At 34.2% G+C, this 27,629-nt stretch overlaps 2 protein-coding genes across 5 annotated transcripts; one reads left to right on the top strand and one right to left on the bottom strand.

Moving 5' to 3' along the window:
- LOC109720398 (aspartate--tRNA ligase, chloroplastic/mitochondrial) lies at positions 557–26,700 on the top strand. 4 transcript variants are annotated; one of them, XR_002218912.1, is made up of 17 exons: positions 557–1,103; positions 1,200–1,343; positions 2,316–2,425; positions 3,558–3,669; positions 4,121–4,192; positions 5,918–6,009; positions 7,260–7,380; positions 14,742–14,864; positions 15,883–16,078; positions 19,872–20,059; positions 20,513–20,584; positions 21,868–21,966; positions 22,386–22,466; positions 23,948–24,005; positions 24,268–24,453; positions 25,102–25,278; positions 26,589–26,700. XR_002218912.1 is itself a non-coding variant. In XM_020247481.1 (16 exons), the coding sequence occupies exons 1-15, from the start codon at positions 699–701 to the stop codon at positions 24,450–24,452; spliced, it is 2,058 nt and encodes a 685-aa protein (XP_020103070.1). In that variant the 5' UTR covers positions 557–698; the 3' UTR covers position 24,453; positions 25,127–25,435. The 4 variants fall into 4 exon arrangements, 3 of the variants coding, with proteins under 3 accessions (XP_020103070.1, XP_020103069.1, XP_020103068.1); XM_020247481.1 differs by lacking the exon at positions 26,589–26,700 and having other exon boundaries at positions 25,127–25,435; XM_020247480.1 differs by lacking the exon at positions 26,589–26,700 and having other exon boundaries at positions 25,102–25,435.
- Positions 9,231–11,290, bottom strand: LOC109720399. Its single transcript, XM_020247482.1, has 2 exons — positions 10,613–11,290; positions 9,231–10,514 (listed from the first exon to the last, which is right to left on the bottom strand). Exons 1-2 carry the CDS (start codon positions 11,281–11,283, stop codon positions 9,917–9,919), a joined length of 1,269 nt encoding a protein of 422 aa, XP_020103071.1. The 5' UTR covers positions 11,284–11,290; the 3' UTR covers positions 9,231–9,916.

Raw genomic sequence — 27,629 nt, 5'->3', positions numbered from 1 at the left:
ATCAAAAAGTAATAGTTTTCATTTCTAAGTTTTTATTTTTTAAAAATAAAAAATAAATACTTAGATGAGTGTAAAATTAACATGTAAAAGCGGAATCAAAAGCTTTCCAATGGGGCGTGATTAGTGAGCTTCGCACTAAAGTTTAACCAATCCTAATCATTGTCTATTTCAATTGTGACACCAATTTGAAATTTTACTAATTCTAATTCTATCTCCATATATGACAGCCTATTTAACTACTGTCCAATTTGAATTTGATTTTAAAATTTTAAATCGTGAATTTAAAATCTGAACAAAAATTAAAATTTGATATTTGAATTTAAAATCTGATATGAAAATTTAAAAATTTTAAATTTCAAATTATATATTTAAATTAAAATATTAAATTTTATCTTAAATTTAAAATTTTAAAGTTTTAAATTTAAAATTTAATATTAAAGATAAAAATAAAAAAATACAAAATTTAAAATTTAAAATTTATTTTTATCCAATCTGAATTTTTGCCACCGTAACCATCTCCATCGGCTTCTCTCGCGTGCCTCGAAGGCTCAAACCTCAAAGGCTCAAACGTGAGGGTAGGGCTGGTAATTCCCCGAGCTGCCAAAACCCTCTCCGAGATCGCAGCATCATCCACCCTCCGGTCCTCGAGAGCCCAATCTAATCAATCCATTCCACGCGCGCGACCGAGCTCGCCTCCCATGTCGACGCTCCTGCGCGCCTCCCCCTTCCTCCTCCTCACCCCTCGCCTCGCTCGCCTCGCCCTCGTCCTCCCCAAACCCTACCGAATCTTCTCTTCCCCTTCCAGAACTTTCTCCTCCGCCGCCGCCGCCGCCTCTTCTTCTTCTTCCTCATCTCCGGTCTCTGCTCCTCCGCCGTCGTCGCCGCCGCCGCCGCCGCCTCTCGAAACCCTAACTTCCGACGCAAAGCCCGAGCAGCAAGGGCTCAAATCACCGCTGCAATGGATCGCCCGAACGGCCTTCTGCGGCGAGCTAGGCGCCGGCGACGTCGGCCGCCGCGTCTGCCTCTGCGGGTGGGTCGCTCTCCACCGCGTCCACGGCGGGCTCACCTTCCTTAACCTTAGGGACAAGTCCGGGATCGTCCAGGTCGGATCTTCTACACTCTGCTTTGTTGGATTGTTTTGGTGGTAATGAAGGATTTTAGTTGAGTTGGGTTGCTTTGTGTGTGATTTTGTGATCAAGATTACGACGCTTCCTGACGAGTATCCGGATGCGCACTCCGTTGTGAACAAGCTGAGGGTGGAGTACGTGGTTGCGGTGGAGGGGGTCGTGAGGTCTCGGCCGAGTGAGAGTGTAAACCCGAAAATGAAGACTGGGGCTGTGGAGGTAGGGATTCTCCCATCATCTCATTGTAGTATTATATGGAATAAGTGTCGAATTTATGCTGGGATTGAAGTAGAAAAGTAAAGAGTTATTTTAACGGCTGTTTTGGTCAGGAAATTCCTAAACAGTTTACGTGATTGTAATCAGCGGAATCATTTGGGCGTATCATGGCGACGCATTGATTGTGCTGGATGACTGCAAATGGAACAGTTGTTTGTGTGCAAACTGCAAAATGTCTTTTGACTTTAAACTTGCCCGATACGAGCTTAATTTTCTTGATTAGATAATCAAACTTGGCTCAATTTAACTCTCGTATGTACGATTCGCTAAATATTACATCTTTTGCTCAGTCTTTTGCTGTAATATTTATTTGATGGAAATGCATGTTATGTTTTTCTTTTAAAGTATTCTCTTAACAAAAGGATCAGGGAAGTTTAATCACAATTAACAGTTTGATGGTAATGGGCTGGTAGTTGAATGCCTTTTTACTGTGGATGGCGGTCCAAATATAAGAGAATGAAAAAAAAAATATAAGCAAAACTATTGATTAACATAGAACTCAGCAGAAAGAGTTTTACTTGATATAAAACTTGCTTATTAGTTAGTCAACATGAACAAACAAAATCATGTATGGCTAATCTTGTATGAAAGAATTATAATGTGATTATATCTTGTTTTCTTGAACTTTGCTACTATAACCATGTCTACTAGATGATCTCTGTTTCTTAATTAATACCATGCCTTCTGAATATCCTTATATGTATAATCCATTATGTGGCAACTTTATTTATTTTATATATTTGCACTGTATTCATTTTGGAAAGCGGAAGTTCTTAGTCAGCTCACGAAACAAATCGAATAGAAAATTTTGGTTTTGTTAAGTGGTCTTGAAATCTTGGTTTTGCTAAGTGGTCTTGATTAGTAACTCCTTTATCTTAGTCAATGGTAAAGCAATTTTCTTTCTGGTTATTTTAGGTTGCTGCAGAGCATGTTATAGTGTTGAATTCTGTAAATTGTCCACTGCCCTTTCCTGTTACAACAGCAGAAGATGTCAAAGACATCATAACAGAAGAGATTCGTTTGAGGTAGGTAACAAACTATGAATTGTTATTTCATTTGTATATCTGTGGTTCACTCTTGTTTTATGCAATACTCATTCTAATTGTCATTCTTGCTTGAAAATTTATTTGTAGTAATGTTCAAGAGTTGCAATACTGTAACATGATTTCAGCCAATGATTTTTCACCTCTCTCAAAAGTAGATATAATCTGGGAATGGAAAGAACTTACAATATTCTTCCTTTTTTCTCATGTTTACAAATGTATGTACCTTGTCTATGTATCTTCTTGAAACATGCAAACATTTTCAACTTGAAAACTCTATTCGAAGACTTTAAATAGGTTAGATAGTCTGTTAGGTGAACTGGGAAAGAAAAGTTGCATTTTGTAAAGCCTACTTGCATTTGGAATATGACGGAGTAAAGAACTAAAGATCCTTTAACCATACACTTGCTTAGAGGGTGGGAGAAACAATGAATCTTCATTTTATCTTGTTAAGGGAAGGAATAGAATTGAAAGTGCTGAATTCATTGTGTCTTTCAGATTTCAATCTTAGAAATGGTGTTTTGCTAACATGCCCATTTGGAGTTAGTAGTTATTTTAGCAGTTTTTTTTCTCTTTCAAAATATGTTGGATAGAGCTACCATCAATCTGCTTGTTATAGTTTCTAACTTGTTCACTGCTTGCTAAGGGATTTACTTGGGACTTTCAGCTATCCAAACTTATTGATGCTTGATGCAATAATTGGAGGAAAGAATAGTTTGTAAAGTATCTCAAATCTGTTCGTTAAATGGAGAAATGTGTAGTTCTGGTAGTTGCTGCAGCCCTAGAATAGATTCTCAAAATCAAGTGTTTCATGCGATCTTTGAGTTCACTTCCAAAAAGCTCTCTCTCACACCTATGGGTCAACAACTACTAATATCAATTTCTGGTGTCTAATTAGCTGGTTGTGTTGTGATTAGTTATCATTGTAATCTGATGTCTATTATGTCTTCCTTAGTTTCTTGCCTTTCTTTTGTTTTCCATTTTAGATATATATAATGCAGCAGTTTTTTACTTCATTTGACTATATAATATGTACAAATTTGCTGTACTCTTTGAGGCGATGAATAATCTACCAACGTTTTCCAAATTAAGAGATCTGTTTGAAATGTCCTAGATTTCGAGTACTTGACCTGCGGCGGCAGCAGATGCAATCAAATCTAAGGCTGCGTCATAGGGTGGTTAAGCTCATACGGCGGTACTTAGAGGATAAATATGATTTTGTGGAGGTATGGATTTTAAGAATTTATATTTTTCTTCCTGTTTTAGTTTCTTGAATTTCTTATCCAGGAATTATCTTCTTTATTTTTTTCAAACTACATGGCATAAATAGTTTAATTTTGCCTCAGGTTCAATTGGGATGATAATTTATATGTCGATCAGTAAGAAACCTGGCCAACTCTAAGAGTTCTAAATATAAAATGACTTTGGGCTATTGTAACAGACTAACATCTTATATTCAGTTCCTATTATTGTTCTTAGTCTTAGCTGTAACTCATGATCACAGAAGGCTTACATTACCTATCATAGACTGCCTGAGTATGTTAAGAAACACCTACTTTTTTGCTGTTAAGATTATAATTTTCTTATTTAGTTTGCATATAACTGATATCTATTCAATGTGCTGCACGCTTTGTTTTGCTTTAACCTGATCAGAATTTGTTATGTGTCATAAGGTAGATTGAGACTCCAATATTATCTAGATCGACACCGGAAGGCGCTCGCGACTATCTTGTGCCGTCACGAGTTCAGGTATAATCTCTCTGTGCAATTCTTCCAGTTCATTAGAAGCATTTGTGTTTGGCATACTGATAAAGCTTCTTATCATTGCAATTAGATTCTTGTTTCAGAACGTTGAACGTTATTGTCTTTGTTCATTTGTTAACAGTTTATAGAAAGGATAAATCACCATAAGTTATAGGCTAAATTACTAAAATTGTAGGCCCACTCACCCCCACCCCAAACTTTCCCAAATAGCATTATTTGAACATTGCCTTATTGAAGTATAATAACGTACATTTAACCCCCTTAATGTGCTAAAGTAAGCAGTTTATCGCATTCATATCACATTTTAAGTTTAGGACTTGTAATGTTGTCATAAAGTATGATATTATTCCACTTATACCTTTCCATGATATGTATGATTATATTTTACTTATACCTTTCCATGATATGTATGATTATATTTTAAGAGTTACAACAATTCCTGGACAGAAAATGTGACTGCGATGGATTAGGTGCTAATAGTTTTATAATTAAGGGCGTTTAATATAATTTCTATATTTCAAGGGAGCAAAATGCCAAGGCTGCTATTTTCATTGGAGGCTGCATTTTAGCTAGCTGTTGAAAAAATTAATTACAGATTTTGGAGGCAGAATAGAATGATGACTTTTTCTTTCTAGACTATTATAATGGTTGCAAGTTGTTTGAAAAAATAAAGTGCGTGAGACTCTTTTCAATCTATCTTTACTTCAGAACAACTCAATGTAGAATAACTTCTTTTCCAGATATAAACTGATGAGCTACCGGTTGAGCTCCTTGGAGCATATGCACTGATTTTTTGGACATTTTAAGGAATAAAAAATATCTTTGCCTCAATTTTGTTTATGAATACAAAAGATTGTGGCACCACAAGCTTTTAGCTTCAGAAAATTACTAGGAGGAAAAATGGACAGGCCGAAGAAGCCACTTATCCAATAACTTGTGGTCTAGGGAGTGGATTAGTTATAAGCTTATTATACAATCAACTAAAAATAGCTAAGGAAAAAATTGTCTTCACAAAATACTTTAAAAGTCGACTGGTGCTTTTGAAGATAGATTCCATTTCCTGATGGGTCATTTGCACCTCCTTGGGTCTATCAATATATGGCAATGGAATCACATTACCGCTTTAAGGGCCAAATTATATTTTGATCCCGATTTCCTGAGGTAGGGCTTTGTTATGATTGATGAGGTTGGCCTTTTTACAGCCATACTTTCAATTTTAACCATTTTCTCGTGTAAATTGGATTCTAAACTACTTATTCACTTTGCCTGTTTTGACTTGGGGACAAGAATGTATTAGTAATCTTATCTAAGTGGTTGTCGAAAGTTGACTTTTTGTCTACAAGTAACTATATTTTGTAACTAAAAGATTATTTTTTGAAGTTTTACTATCTTCATAGTTTTGGCATAATATCTTTTCTTCTTATTAGTGTCTTGATGCTTCATTTTATGATGAAGGCGTCTGCTCATTTGATTTCTAGAGTTTGTTGTCTATGCATCTGTTGGTAAAATAAGACCTATGCATCACAAGGAATTATACCATCAGTCATCAAAGCTTTTCTCATGATGACTACTTTTCTCTGAAGTTTGACATGTGCGTAGCCATATGTTGTGTTATTAACATTTACATCTCATTCAAGTTACATACATCTTATTCAAGTTTTTTACATCAAATACTTGGTCTCTTCATTTGCTCGGGTATAATTTATGAAGCCAGGAACATTTTATGCTTTACCTCAAAGCCCGCAATTGTTCAAGCAAATGTTGATGGTCTCTGGATTTGAGAAATATTATCAGATTGCAAGGTGATAATATTTGTTTTTTATATATTTTCTTTTACTTTATATCTGTCAATAGAAGTTCCTTGGGTAAAGTAAAATCTTGAAGTTAGTCTTATAACTAAATCTGACTTATGAAAACATTTTGTATAGTTAAACATTTTGTATAGTTGTGTTTGTACTAAATTTGGGATCTTTTCCCCATTTTTACTATATATAAAAAAGGGTTATTTGCATACACGTCCCTGCAAACATAGTGAATTGCGAAAATATCCCTGCAAAATGGAAACTCTATAAGTTGTCCCTGCAAAAGTCCTAAGTTATGCAGATATGTCCTTGCCGTCCAGATCTGTTAGAAAATTTTTCTTAACCACGGTTAAAATACTTAACCATGGTTAATTATAGTGTAAATTGACGTATTTACCCTTCTTCCTCTTCCTCATCTTCCTCTTCCTTCTTCGTCGTCGCCGGCGAGGAGATGCGGCGGCGACGGTGGCGAACCCTCTTCCTTTTTCCTCTTTTCCCTTCTTCTTCCTTCTTCCTTCTTCCTTCTTCCTTCTTCCTCTTCCTCTTCCTCTTCCCTCTTCTTCGTCACCGGCAAGGGAGAAGAACCTCGTCGGGGTCGGCCTCGGAAAGGCGGGCGAGTTTCTGGACGAGAAGCTCGAGGGTGTTGTTGTCGACGAGGGCGGCGACGAGGGCGTGCGCGGGGTCGTCGTGGTCGCCGAGGACGTCGGCGTTGGTGAGGTCGGTGAGGAGGGAGACGACGTCGACGGCGATGTCGGCGATGTCGTGGCCGAGGAGGCCGACGAGGGAGGGGACGGCGTTGAGGGCGACGAGCTCCGATGCCCCGGCGTTCTTCCCTCTTCTTCGTCGCCGGCGAACCCGACCCCGCGCCGCCGCCACCGTCGTCCGCTGCGACGATCCGAAGAGGAAGAGAAAGAGAAGGGAAGAGGAAAACTTTTGGAGGGATATATTTGTGAGGGTAAAATGGTCATTTCACGAATCCACTGTTAAAAAATAAACAGATCACTAACGGATGTTAACCGGAGGGACATATCTGCATAACTTAGGACTTTTGCAGGGACAACTTATGGAGTTTCCGTTTTGCAGGGATATTTTCACAATTCACTATGTTTGCAGGGACGTGTATGCAAATAACCCTATAAAAAAAATCTATGGAAAGTAGAAGTTCACTCAACTTAAGAATTTAAAAGTCTTTGATTTGTCATTATTCTTTTTCCTTTTGTTGTGTACTTGATAATTCTTTTTTTCCATAGGTGCTTTCGAGATGAAGATTTGAGAGCCGATAGGCAGCCAGAGTTTACACAATTGGATATGGAATTGGCTTTTACACCATTGGAAGACATGCTGAGACTTAATGAGGACTTAATGAGACATGTGAGTTGATTTTTCTCTCACCGGTATTCTTTTATTCAGACTGTTTTGAAATGCCAAAGAAGATGGGCTCAATTTGGTTAGTTAAAAAAAAATTATATTCATAATCAATTGATTTGGATATCAAGATTCTATATTGCATCTATGATTCTTTGCAATGCTCGCGACATCCATAGAAAGTTGAAATCTGCATATCCCTCCCCAAAACTCTGATAGCTTCTTCTTTGTACATTAAACATCAGGAACTCCTATCCTATCCTTCTAGAATTTTAGAAGAAGTTTGTGCTCATTCAGTAGATGATTAAATTAGATAATTTACTTGGAAGGGCATTTATGTAGCTTTCACCTTTCGAGGGGTTTAAAACGCAATAATTAGGTTTTGAATACACATTAATATGTGTAACATGGGGATTCCAGTACTTTAATATGTGCCACTAATGTGGAGCCCGTGCTTCATAGCGGACATATACTATTTCAACCAATATATATATATATATATTAAAACTTTAAGATTGAAAAAATATAGCTAAAGAAATTAAAAAAATCTATAAAGTAGTCTTATGTACATTATAAGAAAAAACCTTTTTTATTAATATTTCTATAACTTTTAATATTTGTAGAGTTAAATTATTCTAATAACTTTATTTAAAAATTCAATTAAACTTAATAATTTTGATAACTATTCTATAAATAAATTTTTTTAACTAAAAGATAAAGTTGGAGGATTTATTTCAAATTGAAGAATAGGTGTGTCACGACTCGGGGTCCCATTTTGGTTTAAAACAAAGTGGAAATGCCCAAAATTTTTTTTTTTTTTGAAAACCTGACCCCTAAGGTATGCCAGATCCGCCACAAATATAGGGAGTTCACTGTTCACAGGGACAGAGTCTCCTCTGTATTTGCTCGGCGTCGCACAAGTACAAGATATATAAACAGTATACAACCACCACATCTGAATATACAAACATCCATACATTCATACACCATTCACAACAGAGTTTTAATTATAAATCCACAACTATTAGTTTAAAATGTTTCATACCCGAAAACTGGTTTTGAAATACTGAGTCACGAAAAACCACGAGAAAACCTTTTAAAACTCGTTTCCCACACGGAAATCTTTTTCTTTTAAAACTCGCTACCATGAGGAGTAGAAAACCATTTCCATTTCACGAAAACTCACAAATCCTTTATTACATGCATGCAAATCTCAAATATCCAAATATAATAAGATACTTAACCATTTAAACTGTCTAAGTTAATTATTAATGGAAACTGAGTTAAGAAGTTAAACCAAAAATGGCGGGACGGTGGCTCTATCGATCGCTAACTGCGCTCCTAACGAATTGTCCCACTAGGACCTGCGACGTCACCTGAAATGGGGGCGGGGGGTGAGAACATGTAAACATGTCTCCCCTCCCAGTGGGTGCCGCAAGCCGACGAGGGCGAGGGGTATTCACCAGTTACGGAGAATAAACAAAGGTATGGGTAAGTGTAATACAGTAGCAATAATAATACATGAACATGATGTATAAGAACAACTACCGCTACTGTATGAATGCATCAACCAGATGACAAGTCCAAAATACCCAATCTGAAACCAATGCTTTGTTGGTCCACACCGCAAACCTTAAGCCTGTGCCACTGCTACTCTACCTGCATCTAATCCCTCTTGGGCTCACGGGTTGGCACCTGCAACCATTTTTCCGGAAAAGAACACTCTCTTGTAGTGGATCAGACCGCTGGTGTTCGTGAAATGCGTACGAGTATTGGGCGATCAATGCTGATATGCTCAATGGCCAACCGTCGGCAACTAGCCGACAATCCTGCCCCTCAGGGCATACCGACCGTATAGGTCATCAAGTAGTCCAATTGACAAGAGTGTTTTTATTTTGTTAAAATTGATGGGAGTTTACATGCACCTAGTGTATATTAATACTCTATGCACCGTAACTTATATTAGATGACTATTGCTTTAATATCAAAATTTAATTAAATATATCTGACCTATAAAGTCTAATAATTTAAATTATATTTAATAAGATTAATTTTATAAACTCTATTAAAATATTTTAAGCATGTGGCGTATGTACATATATACACTGTGCAGCGGATGTTTAATAGGATGCATCATAATTCCAAGAGAGGAGAAATCTTTTCTTACGCTTGCTATGTACTAATTTAATGCTCTATACACAGCACCTATGTTGCACGGATACGGATACGGGGATACGGATACGACACGATACGGACACGGCGATACGGCATTGTCCCAAAACTCTAGGATACGATACGCTGGGAGTATTTAAATAAAATATTATTTTAATATGTATAATAAATTTACATTGATAATATGTCATGATGTATTGAAATATAAAAAATAAACAAATGAGTAAAAGTAAAACAAATATAGTATTTTCATTCAATCATTCACTGACCACAAAACATCATGATATTCATCTTTACATCTTATGACTTACATGCATAGTTCACACCCAAAACAACAAAAGGAAAAGGAGAGGGTTTTCATCAAAAGACTTCAATTTGGTTCAGTTTCATTCTCATTTGAATCATCAATAAATACCACACTCTCCAAATCCGGCTCATCAAGTGAAAGATTTGCAATTTCAAGAAGACCAACACTATCAAATGTGTCGAAAGAATCTCCTCCAACATCCCACATCTTGGTCTCTCCTTTTATATATTCTGGAGCCCTCCTTGATAAAAGGCGAAGATTAGTATGTACATATACTAAATCTTCGGCTCGTTGTGGCGTAATCTTATTCCTCTTTATGGAGTGAATGAATGAGTAGGTACTCCAATTCCGCTTGCAACATGAAGAGGAGCAAGGTTGGCCAAGTAACTTTAGGGCTAAATTTTGGAGCATAGATGCTGCCGCACCATGGATGACCCACCACTTCTTTGGGTCAAGAACTCCCCTATCTTCAATAGAGTCGTGCTCATCAAATCCCTCTCCGGCAGTAGAAAAATTTGCAAACTCCTCATTTACAACTCTTCTTTCTTCATTATTTGGAAAAAATCTTTTTAAGCACTTGTTTCTCATCTTTGATATCTCCAAATCCCTATGCGGAGGAACTCGATTTGGATCCTCATTAAGCCACGATGAGCTATAGTATCTAATGAATATAAGAAAAATAAAAATTAGGATATGATAGTTGTATTACAAAATACAAATGAACAAAAGTATACATAAGGTTTAGGGGAAAAAAATTACCTAGGGTTCAAAGAATGTGCCAAGCAATGAAGTGGAGTATTGCTTTTAGCCCATCGGTCAATCAAAATTTTGTGCACAACGGAATAAAATGATGATTCCTCATTTTCTTTCTTTCCTTCACGCCTATATATAGCAACTTTCACCTTTTCTATCATGGAGTCCCAAGTTTCATACATTAAATGTAAGCAAGGCTTGTCGGTATCGGCAATCCGAAGCATCTCATATATAGGTTCGGTAAAAGAAAGAATATAGTTAATTTGATCCCACCACAAGTCATTGAGAATTCTATCTTTTACAAATTGTGCTTTCCCCACATCATCCTCCCTATAGCTAGCCCATTTGTCACTAATGACCATATTTTGGAGACCCCGTTTGATTTGCTTGAATCTTCTTAGCATGATGATTACCGAAGCGAATCGAGTCTCGGCCACCGCAAGCATTTTCAAGTTGACAAACTCATTAAATATTGCCAACCTCATGGAATGATTCAAGATAAAATTCTTGATGCATGCTACATCCTCCGCTATGATAGTAATCCAACTACATTCATCAAAAGTAATTTCATTGGCCTCGGTATTCTTAGCCGCACAAATATTTTTTAATGCAAGGTTCAATGTGTGCACAACACAAGGAGTCCAAAATATTGAAGGAAATTGCGCTTCAATCAACATTCCCGCCGCTTTGCACACGGGAGCATTATCCGTTATCACTTGAACCACATTTTGGGGTCCAACCTCTTCAACAACTTTCGAAATCATGCTAGCAATAAAATATTTATCCTTATATTCCCCCTCGCAATTGACCGCTTTTAGGAACATCGGTCCACTCTCTGTTACGGCCAAAAAGTTGATCAACGGCCTTCTTTGTGCATCGGTCCATCCATCACATACAATGCTTAAACCCTTCTCCCTCCAAGTGCTTTTTATAGGCTCTAATAACCTCTCAATATTTGTTCTTTCTTGTTGAAGAAGACTAGTTCTCAACATATTATAATTGGGAGGCATATAACCTGAAATATTATGACTAGCCGCAAAAGTATAGGAGCTAACATAATAAGGATTTCTTGCAAGATTAAAGGGCAAACCACCGGAATAAAACATTCTAGCAATCTCACAATGTAGCTGGTTTCGAGCCGCCACGTTGAAAGACTTCTCTAGAGTTGCTTCACGAGTTGATGTTGCCCTTTTTTTTCTTGGCTCGAAAGATTGAACCCCTATACTCTCTATACTTGTGTCAGAAGATTTGGTAATAGTTTTTGGCAAAGGAACTTGTTTAGGGATAGAATTCTTTAACCTTAATTCTACCTCTTCAACAAGTTTTTTCATCTCCGCAATATTATCACTAGTAACCTTAGAGCAACCTTTGATTCCTTGTCCTGAAATTCTCAACAAATGGGCTTTGACCCTATAATACGATCCATTATAAACTTGTTTGCAAAAATTGCATTCAAACCTCATGTTTCCTCCACCATCCCCTAACTTTTCCACCTTTTTTACATACTTCCATAATGGAGTATTATCATTAATACTACTTGAACTACCACTAGCACTACCTCCTGTACCGCTACCGCTACCGCTACCATCAGTAGAAGCTTGACTCTCACTATTCATTTTCTATAATCCTATGCATGTCAAGATAAATAAATACATGTAATTAATATAACATTATTGATAACAAGTTAACAACATAAAACACAAACAACGAAATACAATTTCAATATAGAAAAATAAAAAATATAATGCAATTACATATGTGATGTGAGATCCTCTTTAAGATTCATTCATAGAATAACTAATGATTCCTAAAATAAAAGATTTATTCCTAAAGATTCGTTCCTAAAATACAATGCAATTAAACATTCATTCCTAAAATAACTAATCACTAATCAGTAATCACTAATCAATAATCATGCAATCATCTTTTGCCTATTAAATAGTATAGCTATATAAGGTTCTAAACTTCTAATATGTGAAATATAAATCTTTAAGATTTTATCAAAGAAAAATATACTAGCATTTAAAAAGATAGAGGAAAAAAAATACTATTATGCTATTTTGTATAATCTTTGTAGGTTAGTGAGTAGTAACATTATTGGCCAATTAAAAAAAAAGAAAAGCAAAAGTTAAACCCTAATAAACATCTAAACCCATGGTATTTAAAAGAAAAATAGAGATTTAAATGCCCAATAGGGTTAAATATAAAAGAGAGAGAGAGAGAGAGAGTTGAAACTTGAAAGCTTGTGAAGTTGAATGGGGGAGGGAGCAGAGGGGGGAGGGAGGAGAGAACCTCAAGTTCCTGCAAGCTGCAGCGTCCACGAGGAAGATGCTGCCGGAAACCACAAGCAAGGCTGCCGCTCGCTGCGAGGAAGATGGCCACCGCTGTGCTCTTTCTCCCTCTCGGTATTTCTCTCTCTCTCGCTACAAAAGAAAAAGCGGAATAACTAGGGCTTTATTTGTTTCTTAGGGTTTTGGATGCGGGTATTTTTAAAAATTTTTAAATCCGACCCGTTTAGACCCAATAATATGTCTTACGTATCCCGTCCGTATCCGGAAATGTGTCCATCCGTATCCCAAAACGTGTCCCGCCGTATCCCAACGTATCCGACCCGTATCCGATTTTTTTTAATTTTTTAAAAATTCCAGATACTTGAATCCCGTATCCGATACGTATCGGGCAGGTATCGGGCGCATATCCGTATCCGATACTTATCGAATACGGGTACGGGTTGTGATTTGGAGTATTTGTGCATCATAGCATAGCACAAAATATTAGATGATTGATAATTAATACTGTAAAATAAATTATAATATGATAAAATATAATATGAATATTTGAATAATTTTTTATACTATAAAAACTTATCTTTGATACATATTTTAGAGTCGATTTACGATATTGCACGCCCAAAATTTTTTTACATATTAAAAACAATATATATATATATATATATATATATATATATATATATATATATATATATATATATATATATATATATATATACAAAGAAAATTTTGTAAGGACCAATTAATATTTAGCTAATTTTATACGACTATAAATATAAATATAAAAAATAACAAAAAATAAAAGTAAAAGAAGATGAAAAAGAAGCAACAACAACTCTTGCAGTAAAAGTATAGGAATAAAAGTGCAAAAACTCCAAACTGCGGGGTGGTAAAATAAGGAGAAAGAAGGAAAAAGAAAGTAGGCAAATTCCCCGATCGGTAGGTTTTATGCTTCCGTGACGGGATGTGACGGTGATGAATTACAGCGTTGGGAGATGCGGTGGGATCCGTGGGTTCAAAATTGTTTTGTGTTGTGACGCCCCGCTTCTCAGGGGGTCACGCATCCTAGGGCTATTCTAGCCCTAGCTTTCGTTTTACCGGACATATAAATACCTTTTGTATACCATATTTTTAAAACCTTATTATAACATTTTAAACTCTACAAATTTTTATATATAGACATTTTATATAGTGTAGATTACAACTATATGGTTAGATTTTAATTTTATAATATTATTTTTTAAAAAATAATTTAAGTACGCGTGATGCACCAATAGACCAAGAGCTCGTAATAATTTTTATAGTTGAGAAGAAATTGATAGAGTTGTGGAGAAGAAATATTCCATATATCGGGTGTAGAAATAAATTCTATACACTACATTTGTAAAATCTCATTACAAAAATTAAATTATATAATATTTTTTACATATAATCTTTTTATACAATTTAGGTTGCATGTATTGAATATAAAATTTTTTTATCACGAAATTTAGTAATTTTTTTGAATTTTTTTAGTATGAAATATTGTAATTTATTTGCTAAAATGATGAAGAAGAAATAGATTAAAAAATGTGGATTTGTTGTGGCAGACTCACCATCTATTGGTTCGTAATTTTCTTTTGGGGTTTCGGGGGGTGGGGTACGAGGCAGGAGGGGGGATGTGTTTGGCAGACTTACCAGCTATTGGTTCTTGATTGACTTGATGTGCTTTATATAGTTCACACACAAATCCTATTGATAAAAGTTGTGTCCTGCTATAACTTATAAAATTTAATACTTGTTATAAAATTTATCTATTTTCTTTCTGTAGTTCCACCATTGATGTGTGAACTATCTTGTATCAGATCTTTCAAGAGATAATAGGCGTTGAGCTTCCCAATCCCTTTCCGAGGCTCACTTATGCTGAAGCAATGGATCGTTATGGAACAGATAGGCCAGATCTTCGATTTGATTTAGAATTGAAAGATGTGAGTCTCTCTTTGTTATGATATTCATGTACATTTTTGCGCCGTTATCAATCAGGCTCTTTTTGCATATACACTCCTGCAAATATTTAAGATTACCAGAGTACCCTTGCTGGGATATGCTTGCATACTTTTGGAATTCTTGCTTATGCATTCATATGGCCTTGCCAGGTATATGTGCAGAAAAACAATGTACCTTTGGAAGGGGCATGAATGCAAATAAATATAAAATTTAGGGCGACTGATATAACTACCAATTTGCAAGGATATTGTTCGGCGTTTCATATTTGCATGGGTATATATGCACAAAACCCTTCGTACTTTACATCTGTAATAGAAAGATCAAATTATTAATTTTAAAGAGATCGCTAATATGTTTAGAGTAGGACTTGTGTGCTATTAGGAGCACGGAAGCCTTCGTGCTCCTAAGCTGTTTCTGATAATGGAACTTCCAAATCGACGATCGACTCTGTTAAATTTGATCTAGCACATTTGAAGTATTTAGAAAATAAATTGTGGTTTTTCGATATCATTTACTTAGTCATCGAAAGGACTCAAAATCAATGGTTGAAAATAAAAATTTTACAAACAGTTATGATATAGCACTAAAATTTTCAATTAGAGATATTAATATTGCTTTAGATAGTATAAAGAATTTTCTATCAAAATTTTATCTGATTTGAATATTTCTGCACCATTAAACTTGCAAGTGGCACACATCAATCATTAAAAATTGTTGATTTTAAACTCTTTCGATCATTAGATAAATGATATTGAAAAACCGCAAAATTTATTTTCTCGATATTTGAAATACGTTAGATCAAGTCTAACGAAGATGATCGTCGATTCGGAAGTTTAATCATCAAAAACGGTTTAGGAGCACGAAGGCCTCCATGCTTCTAACAGCATACAAGTCCTACTCATATGTTTATATATTTTTTGTTAACTACCTTCTGGATTTTCTGATTATTTAGGTGTTTAAATAGAATTTGTTTACCTTTCTTTTTTTCTTGAAATGCAGGTCAGTGATATTTTTCGTAGATGCAGCTTCAAGGTTTTTGCTGATTCATTAGAAAAAGGTGGAATAATTAAAGCCTTATGCGTGTCTTCTGGTGCCCAAAGATTTTCAAACACTGCCCTGAAGAAGGGCGACATATACAATGAAGCAATTAAAGCTGGAGCTAAGGGTTTGCCTTTTCTAAAGGTGTTGGATAATGGTAAGCCAACTATTTGAGTTTTTTCCTTAAATAATGGTAAGAATGAATAAATTTAACTTCCACTATCACTTATTTTGATGAGTAAAATGTATGGATTGTCTTATTTTGATGAGTAAAATGTATGGATTGTCCCTGCATTATCCAATTGCAAATTAGTCTCTGAACTTTTCTCTTGAACACTTTAGCTTTTGAACTTCATTATATATCCTTGACCATTCACATGATTTTTTAACTGTAGATGATCGTTTAAATTGTTTAAGTGAACTTAAATTAGAGAGAATTTTTGTAGAAGGTAAAATAGCCATTTCACAAGAAAAGGTCATCTGCTGTTAGATTTTATATAACTGTTAGGGAGTAACTTTGAATATATGGCGAAGTTCAAGAACTGAAGTGTATTAGTGAACCAAGGTTGTAAATAGCGTGTAGTGGGTACATAGCATTTAGGGGTGTCAAAGCAGATGGCGGATGGTGGGCGCTATAACTGCCGGTATGAGCTCATGGTGGGATTCACAATAAATTGTTTAAATGCTTATTTATTCCTAATTGTATTTGTGTTTACAATAGTAGAAATAATAAAGCAGTTCCAAATATATAAGTATAGAACTTTCAAATTTCTCCACATTTTTTTTTCCTAATTGCGTTTTTACTTATCATGGTGATCCTTGGTAGCCGTAGTGATCCTCAGTTGCCACCGATAAACCCTTTGTCATGCCCCGGTGTGGAAGCCCAATCAGGTGCGTAATCGACCTGCCGTAGCACCGGTGCGGAAGCCCAACCGGGTGTGACATCCTATTGTCGCCGTGTTGCTTTTCTCCTTATATGAGGAAAACCCTGATTTTCTCATTCATTTCTTGTGAGAAACATGATTTAATAGTTCCCTTGCTACTCACCAAGTATTTTATTTCTTCCGATAGAACAGTTTCTTAAGTTTTAGTGACTTTTGCTCAAAACCGGCCCACTGAATCTTTAGAAAATTGGGGCCTAAGATAGACCTGCCTTTTGTTCTGCTATAGCAGACGCTAGGTGTGCCACACCGGCCACTATGGCTGCTATGATGGCAGCTATGATCCCAGTCCCCTATATTCCGTTTTTAATACACGGAGGTAAGCAGTTCAGCCATGAAGTGATGATACATGGGCTTTTATACATCTGTTTTAAAATGGATGCCTGAATTTTGAAATTTTGTTTTGACTACCTTAGTTTATAGTTATTCAGAGTTCAATACCTCAACCCCAAACTTAATGGTGTTTCGACTAATTGATGGAACATTCTGTAACCTAAGGCAGTGTTTGGTTTGGGAAATCTATTCCCCATATGGCAAAATAAAATATTTCTAATGAGGATTTTAGTTCTTAATGTTATTACTTAAGTGTTTGGTAATTGATAGAGGGTTCGGGGAACAAAATTTCACAATACCTCGTGGAATCGCTGCCTTGAGAGGATATATATCCAAATTCCAACCTTAATACTAAACGGGAATATTGTATACTGCCATTGTGTTTGGGGAGATAGCGGGAATGTTTACAACAATTCCTACTCCATTCCCCAACTATACATTGGGCCCGTTTGGCCTAGATTCTGGAAAAGTGATTTTTACAGAATTGATTTTGATTTGGAAAAGTGATTTCTGTTAAAAGCTGTAGAGCGTTTGGCTGTCTGATAGAAAAGTGATTATGAAGTGATTTTAGAAAGCTGTTTGGTAAAAAAAATTTGTTGAAGTGATTTTGTAATGCTGTTTAACATTAGTAATTTTTAAAACTAATTAATATTACATGCCAATATTTATTTAAAAAAGCGCATACTAATACTTGCAAAAAAAAATACATACTAATAAATTTGTTAATAGATTTCAAGTTATCAGTAACTATTTTATATAACAAAAGTGTATAATGATAAATATTCATTAGAATAACAATTTACCTAAATGTGCTCATGAATGATGCAACAATACGATCGCGAGTTTGGGTTGTGATATAATCATCTGTTACTCCACTATAAGTCTGTACCGAACTATTTGTACTGCTTTCATCTTCTTTGGTGTTGGGCACGTTGTTCATATTTTGATGACATTTGTTGAACTCTTCATCTTGTGTTGAACTCAGCCCAGTATTGACCTCTTTGACGCATATATTGCAATATATTTTAAGCAACAATGCATCCCACGTAGCTTTAATTTTTTTTTTTTTCTTTCTGGGCAGATGGTTCTTCTTGTGATGGATTCCTTTTTCAACTTTCTAGTAAACAAATATGTGTTAAAAGATACAAGCATATGAAAACTTAATAAATAATTGGAGCACTACAAATTAAATAAATAATTGAAACATTGCGTACTACAAACTAAATAAATAATTGAAACATTGCATACAAACTAAACAAATAATTAAAACATTGCATACTACAAACTAAACAAAATTTTAAAACATTACATACTACAAACTAATCAAATAATCGAAATATTTGTGTATTTAACCGGCTAACATGGAATTACATGTATATGACAGATTAGGCCGTATGCAATTATTTAAAGCTGAAACTATTCCACTGGAGGAATCAAAATTCTGTACTCAAAACGAAAAAATCGAATCCAACTATTTTGCATACAAAACATTATATTAATTTATTAATATATCTTAATAATTAAAATATTTAAAAATTATACTTTTTTATATAAAATATATTTTTAATACAAATTTAATTTAAGTTCTGTTGAAATACAAACAAAAATTTTAATCGACCGAAATTCGTCATATTTTAATTTTTTGTAACCACTTTCCCATTTACCGCGCCAGCAACACCCGATCCGGCAGGATTCGGCAAGGATAGATCCCGCTTGTGTGGATTCGGTCGGATCTGGCAAGGATCTCGCTTGCGCGGATTTGGCCAGATCCGGCAAGGGCGGATCCTACAGGCGTGGATTCGCCAGGATGATCCGGTCAAGGATGGATCCCGCTGGTGCGGATCCGGCCAGATCCGGTCGAGCCATGGGGGAAGGGTGGGGGGGAGAGAGAGAGAGAGAGAGAGAGTAATCTGTTAAAAAGAAGGAAAAAAGGAAGATATAATACCTTGGGGATTCGCTGGAGAGGAGATTTTCCTGAAAGAAAAGAGCCGCCGGAGAGAAAGGCATCGCCGGAGTGGAAGGAGGGAGAGAGATGGAGTTAGGGAAGAGAGGAAGGTGAAAAAATTTTGTTGGAGAGGAGTTGGGAAGAAAGGAAAAGAGTTATCTGTGGGATGATGGGTTGGGAATAGTGAATAAGAGAGAGAAGAGGTAGTTGAAAATATTAATTGAATATAATAGGATAGAATAGAATTATGTTATTTGTTTACGGTTAGTTTGGCTTTTTTATTAAAAATTTTAAGTGGGTAAACTGATTTTGCGGGAATAAGTTTTGGAGAAGCAGTTTTTTTCTGCTTCTGATTCTGGGGCCTTAAAAATCAGTTTTTTGATTCTGAAAAGTAGAATCAGATTTCCAACACTTGTTGCCAAACGCTCTACTGAGTCCAAAATCACTTTGGATTCGGAATCACTTTTTGGAAGCTAGGCCAAACACGCCCACTATCTAATAGAATATTTGTCACTTGTAAGAATATTTTATAACTTTCTGATGGAAACTATTAGGAAGTAATGGAATATTTTGAAATCAAAGCAGCAAAAGGTTCGGTAGAAAATAAAAATTTTAATGTTTAGATATTCATTTTAAAATGTGCAATAGCTTAGTTAAGGTTCTTATGTTTCTAATTTACTAGCAGTTTCGCTTAACGTTTTGACATTTTATGTTGTTCCTGGGATCAATAGGGGAGCTCGAGGGCATTCCATCTCTGATTTCGAGTCTGGAACCTGGAAAGAAAGAGCAACTGCTGAAGCTTCTCGCTGCTAATTCTGGCGACCTTATATTATTTGCACTAGGTCATCATGCAACGGTTAACAAAGCTCTTGATAGACTCAGATTATTTATTGCCCATGAATTGGGGTTGATAAACCATGTAAGTGTTACACATGCCGGGCACATTCATGTAAAAGGCTAAATTGTAGAAAACCCATTTCATACATATTTGCAGTTTTGCCATTTTAAAATATAAAAGCCTACATTTGATCTCCTCAATGTTTATTTACACTCATGTGTTGTCCTATTTTTCATGCAGGAATTTAAGTAGTTTTCAAATATGACATTAAAATACCCTTTTATGTTGGGAAAGATTATATTATGACTTTTTAACTCTGACAGGAATGTGATTAAGTGCTAATAGTCGAAAGATTGAGGGATGTAATGTATGTTTTCTGGTCATGTACAAATGACACTATTTTCAGAGGGGTCTTCTTTATTTTAGCCCTTGCAACATGGGCTTTGTTGAATTACGTTTCTGATTCAGCTCATTAATTGACCAAGTGCATGTCTGCTGATATTCTTTCTCCTTTTTCTTTTGTCTGATTGGCAGTCATCGCATTCAATTCTCTGGGTGACTGACTTCCCAATGTTTGAATGGAATGATTCTGAGCAGCGATACGAGGTTAATTCTCTCTTCTATTGTTGTTTTAGATATTTTCCTGCAAGTAGAAATGGTTACAAAGTTATACAATGGGTTTATATCCTGCAAAGTTAAATTATTAAAGCCAAACAGATATATGGATATCATCAATCGATCAATCAATCAATATATCATTAGCAATATCAATATATAATAAATAATGTAAAATAATTAAATATAAAACTAGAGAATTTAGAGCAAATTCATGAAGCCACGCGATCATCAATGCAGAAGATCTGTTGAAAAGATTTCAAATATTTTTATCAGCCCAGCTTTAAATTTACAAGATAGAAGTATCTTTGTATTTTATTTAAATTATATTTAAATCTATGAGATACAAATATCTTAGTATTTTATTTAATTTAGACTTCATAAGACTAGCTAACTATTTTGACTCTAAATAAAAATCAAAATAAAGTTAATAATTATATAGATTTACTAAAATAAGAGAAAAGTGTCTTTTAATAAGATGGATTTATTTGGATCAAATAACTTTAATATTCTATCTCTATTTAGACTAACTAGATTTCAGCTATAAATATATAAATTCCAGACTAGATTTCAAGATTATATAAATCTTAAAAAATGGATGTTATTTTACATTAAAAAAGTGACAGGTTTTCTTAGTGATCAATGTATGCTTCTCCTTTTCTTTTTCTAATTTTCTTCAAATAATTATTAACTTCCTTTTTTTACTTTACATATTTATTTTTTATTTCTCTTGGATGATTTCTTTCAGCAATCATCCTTCTTTGGCTATGTTGTATGTAAGATATTAATTTTTATTTTTTTAATTTCAAATTATAATTGATTGAAAAAGAATAAGTAATTAATTAATTTTTTGAATGCATATTATACAACATAATTAAATCATTAGAACATTCACCATGCATCGCACAGGTACAAACCTGTATGTTATTTCTTATGCATGTGCTCAGTTCAGTATTGTGTTTTGCCAATGGACCGTTGAATGGCCCTATCAATAAAGCCAAAAATAATCTAGTCCCTATTACTAGAAACTCTAGAGCTAGCAAGCTAGTCCTATAGATACCTATTCATTTTGTTCGTGGTCTATAATAGAATAATTGAGTTGTGATACAGATTTTTAGAAAATGATAAGAGCTCCTAGTATAATGGTTCTCCAACCTGTTTATATTAAGGCTGGGTGGTGAAATTAGACATGAATGTTGAAATTTTTGTTTGTGGGACAAAGTATATTAGTATGGCAATATAGTTAAATTTTTTTAATTATTTGGTTTCTACAGGCCCTTCACCATCCTTTTACCGCACCAAATCCTGAAGACTTGAATGACCTCGCTTCAGCTCGTGCTTTGGCTTATGATATGATCTACAATGGTGTTGAGGTATTTCTTTTTCTGTCTCTAGTTTGTTCTTCTCAATCAACTTTTAGATTGGGGCTTTTATTTGTTATCATCTGTTTACCTGTATAATTTGCCTATTCTGAGGGCTGTGATTGGGGATATAGCATTAGTGGAACATCATTCTAATCGTTACTTCTCTATTAATTCCTGCACTGTGGGCAAGTTAAGCTTTAGTGCAAAGCCCCAAAAATGCTGCATGCTCGGACAAACAGAAGCTCATTCTATGTTTTGATTTTAGAAAGATACTACTGTTTGTATGTGTATCTTGTGGGTTCATGTGCATGTTGTTTTTGCTGTTTGAATCTTGTTGTGTTTACTCACATGTTCTTGGCTGCAATTTTTTCCCCCAGTTTCCAGTGATGAGCTTAACTTGATTTTCTTTTTATTTTATTATCAATTAGATTGGTGGAGGGAGTTTGAGAATTTATAAGCGTGCGGTACAAGAAAAGATTTTGGAAATTGTTGGCATCTCCCCTAAGCAGGTCCGTCTCTCGACAATTATGTTTTTCTTTTTTCTTTCTATTATCTGTTTAATGTTTGACTGAAATTTTGTGTTTCATACTATGTTACACGGACGCGGCTCCAAGAGCCACGTCCACGTCCGACTCGTGTCGGACTCGGGACACGCAGCGGACAGTCCAGGGCACTTGTTCGCTGCGCATCTGGTAAAGGGAAAAAAAGAAAATTGAGACCTGTAGATGACTCCCTTACGCGAACCCTCTCCTTGTTAGGAAGATCTTCCGAGTGTTTTAGTAATAGGAAATAGTTTTGCTTGCACCCGGTGTATCTTTATCTATTATACACCACAATCAATTTGCTTAATGCTTTAAAATTAAAATCTAATTTAACATATATGATCTCTAATATTTAATATATAAAATTATTTTATATATATATATATATATATATATATATATATATATATATATATATATATATATATTTATGCTACTATACTATCAATAGTACCAAGCCCTTGGTACTATTGAGTTTTCGGCCTTTGGATGAAAGGATGTGCGATTAGGATGATAGTGGTCCCCGATTAAATTGATAGTGGTCCCCTAGGGTTGAGTGGGTGGTTGGTTTAATAGTATAATCTAACGGGTGAAAATGATCAAAGGGTAGATCTNAAAATATTTAACCTGTTACAAAGAAAAATTATGACAACTGAGAATCTTGATGAATTGTAGATTTATAATCTAAAAAGTCTTCATGTATGGATATATATATATATATTATATATATATATATATATATATATATATATCTCAGGCCGATGATATGATAGCTATCATGGTTCGGGAACCATGATAAATTATTACCCAAAAAATATAATATTTAATATATGTATTTTTACATCTAATAAATTAGTGTGGTGAATGAGAGGTGCTTATTAACTTGGTATACATAATATATTTTCGATTCGTTCACCAACTTTGTAGGGCATATAATTAGAATTTTATCTACTAATTTAAAAATATTATAGTATTTTGTATATAATATATCTATGTATTTTTACATTTAATAAATTAGATTCGAAATTTTATTGTGCTGTGTGGTGAATGAGATGTACTTATAAACTTGGTATAGATAATATCTTTTCGATTCATGCACCAACTTTGTAGGGCATGTAATTAGAATTTATCTACTAATTAAAAAATATTATAATATTTTGTATATAATATATGCAGTATATTATATTTGGAAAATAATATTTTATTGTGGCCTTGCCTTGTCCGAGTCCCTTTTTTTTTTTTTTTTTAAGTTGTTGAGTCGCCGTGTCTCAGTTGTGTCGTGTTCTATATCTCGTGTTCATGTCCGTGTAACATAGGTTTCATATTTTGCAACTTTATCTGCAAAGTGTTTGCACTGTCGCTAAGTGTTCTCTCGCCCACTCATATTTCTTGATGCTTAGCTTTGTTGAATACTTCTTAATGTTGATAACATGCATTTTTGCATACAGGCTGAAGAGAAATTTGGCTATCTTTTGGAGTGTTTTGATATGGGAGCTCCTCCTCATGGTATTGAAACCCTCACCTGAAACCGTCCAATCCTTGTCTTTTTCTTTATTTTCTTGGGGAGAGAAACTATGCTTGATCTTCCTAATCTTGTGCTGCTGATTTCTGCACACTATAGTAATAAAATTCTCACATCTCCTCATGCTTAGCTTTGTTAGCATTCTTTAAGACCATGATTTCCTCCCCTGTGCTTCTTTCTTTGTGAGAATTAATCGGAAAATTACAGATATTACATTAGCAGCATCAAATAATTATATACTTACAGGTGGAATTGCCTATGGCTTGGATCGGCTTGTGATGCTTTTGGCGGGTGCGAATTCAATCCGAGATGTGATAGCATTTCCAAAAACCACAACTGCTCAATGCGCCCTAACCAAGGCTCCGTCTCCGGTTGACTCTCACCAATTGAAGGAACTTTCTTTCCCCACTTCGTCAAGCCTTTCACAATAAGGTGATGTTTCTAATTATTCCTCAGAGATAGCACATCCATTTATCTGCTTGATGTGTAAATTATGCCTAGGGGTTGTCCAGTGCGTTTATCTTAAATAGCAATTTTCCGTAATAATGAGCTATTTATCAGTTGAGATTTCACTTCTCATTCAAGGCCGAATAATCTGATTGCCTGCATAAGTTATTCTTGTAATCTGCTGCAAAAGGAAAAAAAAGTACTCAATGTAAAGTTTCATTATTTCAAGGAAAAATAGTTATTGTGACGGAAATGTACAATGTCATAAATAACATGGCTTCTTAAGAATTTAGTTCGGTTATTATGCTTTGTTGTTCTATCGTAAAATACTGCAATGTCTTACTCTTTCCATTTAATTATGTTCTAGGTTGACTTTATTTAATGATTAAGTGTATGCTGAGAATGTCTCTTGAGTTTTCCGAGAGCTGTTACGAAAGTCAGTCATTGTGTAATCTAAACTAGGTTTTAGAAAATTAGAGTTGACTAATTTCTGCAGCCTATTAGATCTGAACAGCCACTTAAAGAATGCCAACTTCCAAGAACTTCGTCTTATTTCTCGAGTCCTTTCGTGTTAAATGCACTAATGGATCAGTTCAGTATCAAGATGTAGAAACTAAAATTCAAAATTTGCAGGAATATTTCATGTAAGATTTTACAGGGGTATCTTCATATGAAAACATATCTTAGTGCGTGTTTGGCCCCGGCTTTCGCGGCTGAGCTCTATTGCACTGAAGTGCAAGTGAGCGCAACCACTGTACTCTGATGTAGCAACAGAAATTGCGGCTTGGAGCAGCACAGAGTCCATTTGAGGTGAGACCCATACTCCAATACTCCAATAATGGATGCATCTCAAGATTGTTGTTACTATATTGTCCAATTTTGGAAAGGTAGGTGAATAGTTCGCAAATTTTTTATTGTCCAAATTTTTCTCCGAGTTATTGTCACCATGGTTTTTTCTTTTTTCTTCTTCATAGGCATCACTAAATTTCTGGATATTTGCTCGTTTTCATATTACCGTCAAACAAATCTACTGTTTAGATAGAATTTAACATCTTTATTAAGAAAGAGACACTGGTTAGACAAAAAACAAAAAAGGAACATGAGCTTTCAAGATACCTTGGTAGAAGGCTTCCATCAACTTATTTTCATCTATTTTTTAGCTTTTAATAAAAAACACTATTTTCAAGATTTGTTTAGATTTTTTTTTTTAATTTTTTTTTATTTATCAAAATGAGCCAAATATATTCTATATGACTAGGATCAAAAAATACGCATGTAAGTTACATAAGTTTTTTTCGGAAGTGTAAATTCAATTTTAAAGAATTTAAAATTAATATCTATACATTAAATATGATCAAGAACATCTAAAATGTATACGTGAAGGAATTGAGATAGAATATTTTTAGAAGCACCAACTTTTTGGTGCTTTTAAGTTTCTAGTCCTTGAATCTACTTTTTGATTATTAATAGTCTTTAGATCAAATATTATTCCACCTATCATCACCTACCATCAGGATCTCAATCCTACATTTTTTCATTCAAAAGTTAAAAATTTAAAAGTATCACCCTCTTGGTGCTTTTGGGAGTATTTTAGTTCAACCTCTTGTAAAGTATTTTAAATTTTGAAAATCGATTTTTTACGCATCAAGAGGTGTTGAAAATCAACGATCCCAAATTTTCTGAAAAGGTCATTTTTGAAAATTCAAGTTATAGGTTTTTAAAAATTAGTGTTTTTTTAGTTGGTCAATTTTATTTTCTAAATCACTTTCAACAGGTTAGATCTTTATTTCTCATGTAAGAAATACATAATTTGACTGTGTAATTTGATCCGTATTCATTCTATATTATTTCAAACAGTAATTTTTAACGGAACAAGTAGCTATTGTCTAAAACAATAGGTTTATTGTCTATAACGTTAAGATTAACAATAAAAAATAATTTAATGGTGTATTTGGAAAAAATAAAACAGAAAAAATATACAAAGAGCTCTTGATTTGTAGCTCTTTTGTAAATAGGCATTTAAACTTTTAATTTTCCAATTAGAACTAAATTTTATCAAATAGTTTAATAGTTAACTTTTCCCTATGGAAGTTTGAGATATATAACTGTTTTGATTGCAGGTTGTGGACATAATTTGATAGGATTTAAAGAAATCTACTTTATTTTTTTTTTTTTCATAATTTGAATATAAGCATGAGAATTGAAGAATAAGGTGCACCTATTTTTAATTTTTAGTATCTTTTTTTTTGTATATACTAGAATAGAAAAAGTAAATATTTATATAATGTATTGTCTTATGATATTATATTTAAGACATAATTAAAAAGAAGTGTGATTAGTAACGCCAATTAAAGAGAGGGAGTTTATTAGATTATTTGATAAAGTTTAAGGGATTTATATGATTATTTGATAAAATTTAAGAGTTTATTTGGTAAAATTGCAATTATCTGCTTGTAAAAGAGCTAAAGTTCAAGAGGTCCATGTACAATTTAGATAAGTACAGTATAAAAAATAGAAGAAAAAAAATCCAACAAAGATTTTAGTTAAGTGTTGTCAATTCTTAAACAGAGTTAAAAAAGAAAAAAGATGTACTGGTTCAGAGAATTGGTGGGAGTCCAAGAATATAGGGCAATTGTTTATATATTTTTGAAAATTTTTTGACTTTTTTATTTATCCTTCTTGAAAGGCTAATAATGAAAATATCATTTTAACGTTTCAAATTCTTTCAAATATATTTTTAGAGTTAAATTTTATTAGTAAATTATTAGAAACAATCATTATCTATATGAGATTATTATTTTGCTTTTTTAAATATACTATTTTACTGGCATTGATTTTTCAGTTATTTTTATTAGAGTGGAATCCTCTTATATAACATGTTTGAGTAAAAAAAAATTGAAAGAAATAAAAAATAATAAAAAATAAATAAAAAATAAAAGAGGAAGAAATAAAAAAAAAGGAAAAATATCCCACCCCTCTTTCCAAAAAAAAAGGGAAAGAAAAGATTCAAAAAAAAGGGTTAAAAAAAATCATACCTTGTATAACCAAGGTACCATTCCTTTTGAAAATTTTTCCAAAAAGAAATACAAGCCATTAGAGGCTTAATATAAGTGGACCTTAAAAAAAAAAAAAAAAAAGGAGAGATCTGAAAGAGAAGAAAG

This window comes from Ananas comosus, linkage group 14 (genome assembly GCF_001540865.1).
Source record: "Ananas comosus cultivar F153 linkage group 14, ASM154086v1, whole genome shotgun sequence".
Lineage (NCBI taxonomy): Eukaryota > Viridiplantae > Streptophyta > Magnoliopsida > Poales > Bromeliaceae > Ananas > Ananas comosus.
Note: the sequence above shows the minus strand (reverse complement) of the source record. Positions and strands in the feature narration are given on the sequence as shown.

Excerpts from the sequence above, each read along its gene's own strand:
- LOC109720398 (XM_020247481.1), top strand. The coding sequence starts at position 699 with ATGTCGACGCTCCTGCGCGCCTCCCCCTTCCTCCTCCTCACCCCTCGC. Across the intron at positions 6,010-7,259 it reads AAATATTATCAGATTGCAAG|GTGCTTTCGAGATGAAGATT; the intron begins GTGATAATATTT and ends TTTTTTCCATAG. Across the intron at positions 7,381-14,741 it reads ATGAGGACTTAATGAGACAT|ATCTTTCAAGAGATAATAGG; the intron begins GTGAGTTGATTT and ends ATCTTGTATCAG.
- LOC109720399 (XM_020247482.1), bottom strand. The coding sequence starts at position 11,283 with ATGTTGATTGAAGCGCAATTTCCTTCAATATTTTGGACTCCTTGTGTT. Across the intron at positions 10,515-10,612 it reads GCACATTCTTTGAACCCTAG|ATACTATAGCTCATCGTGGC; the intron begins GTAATTTTTTTC and ends TATATTCATTAG.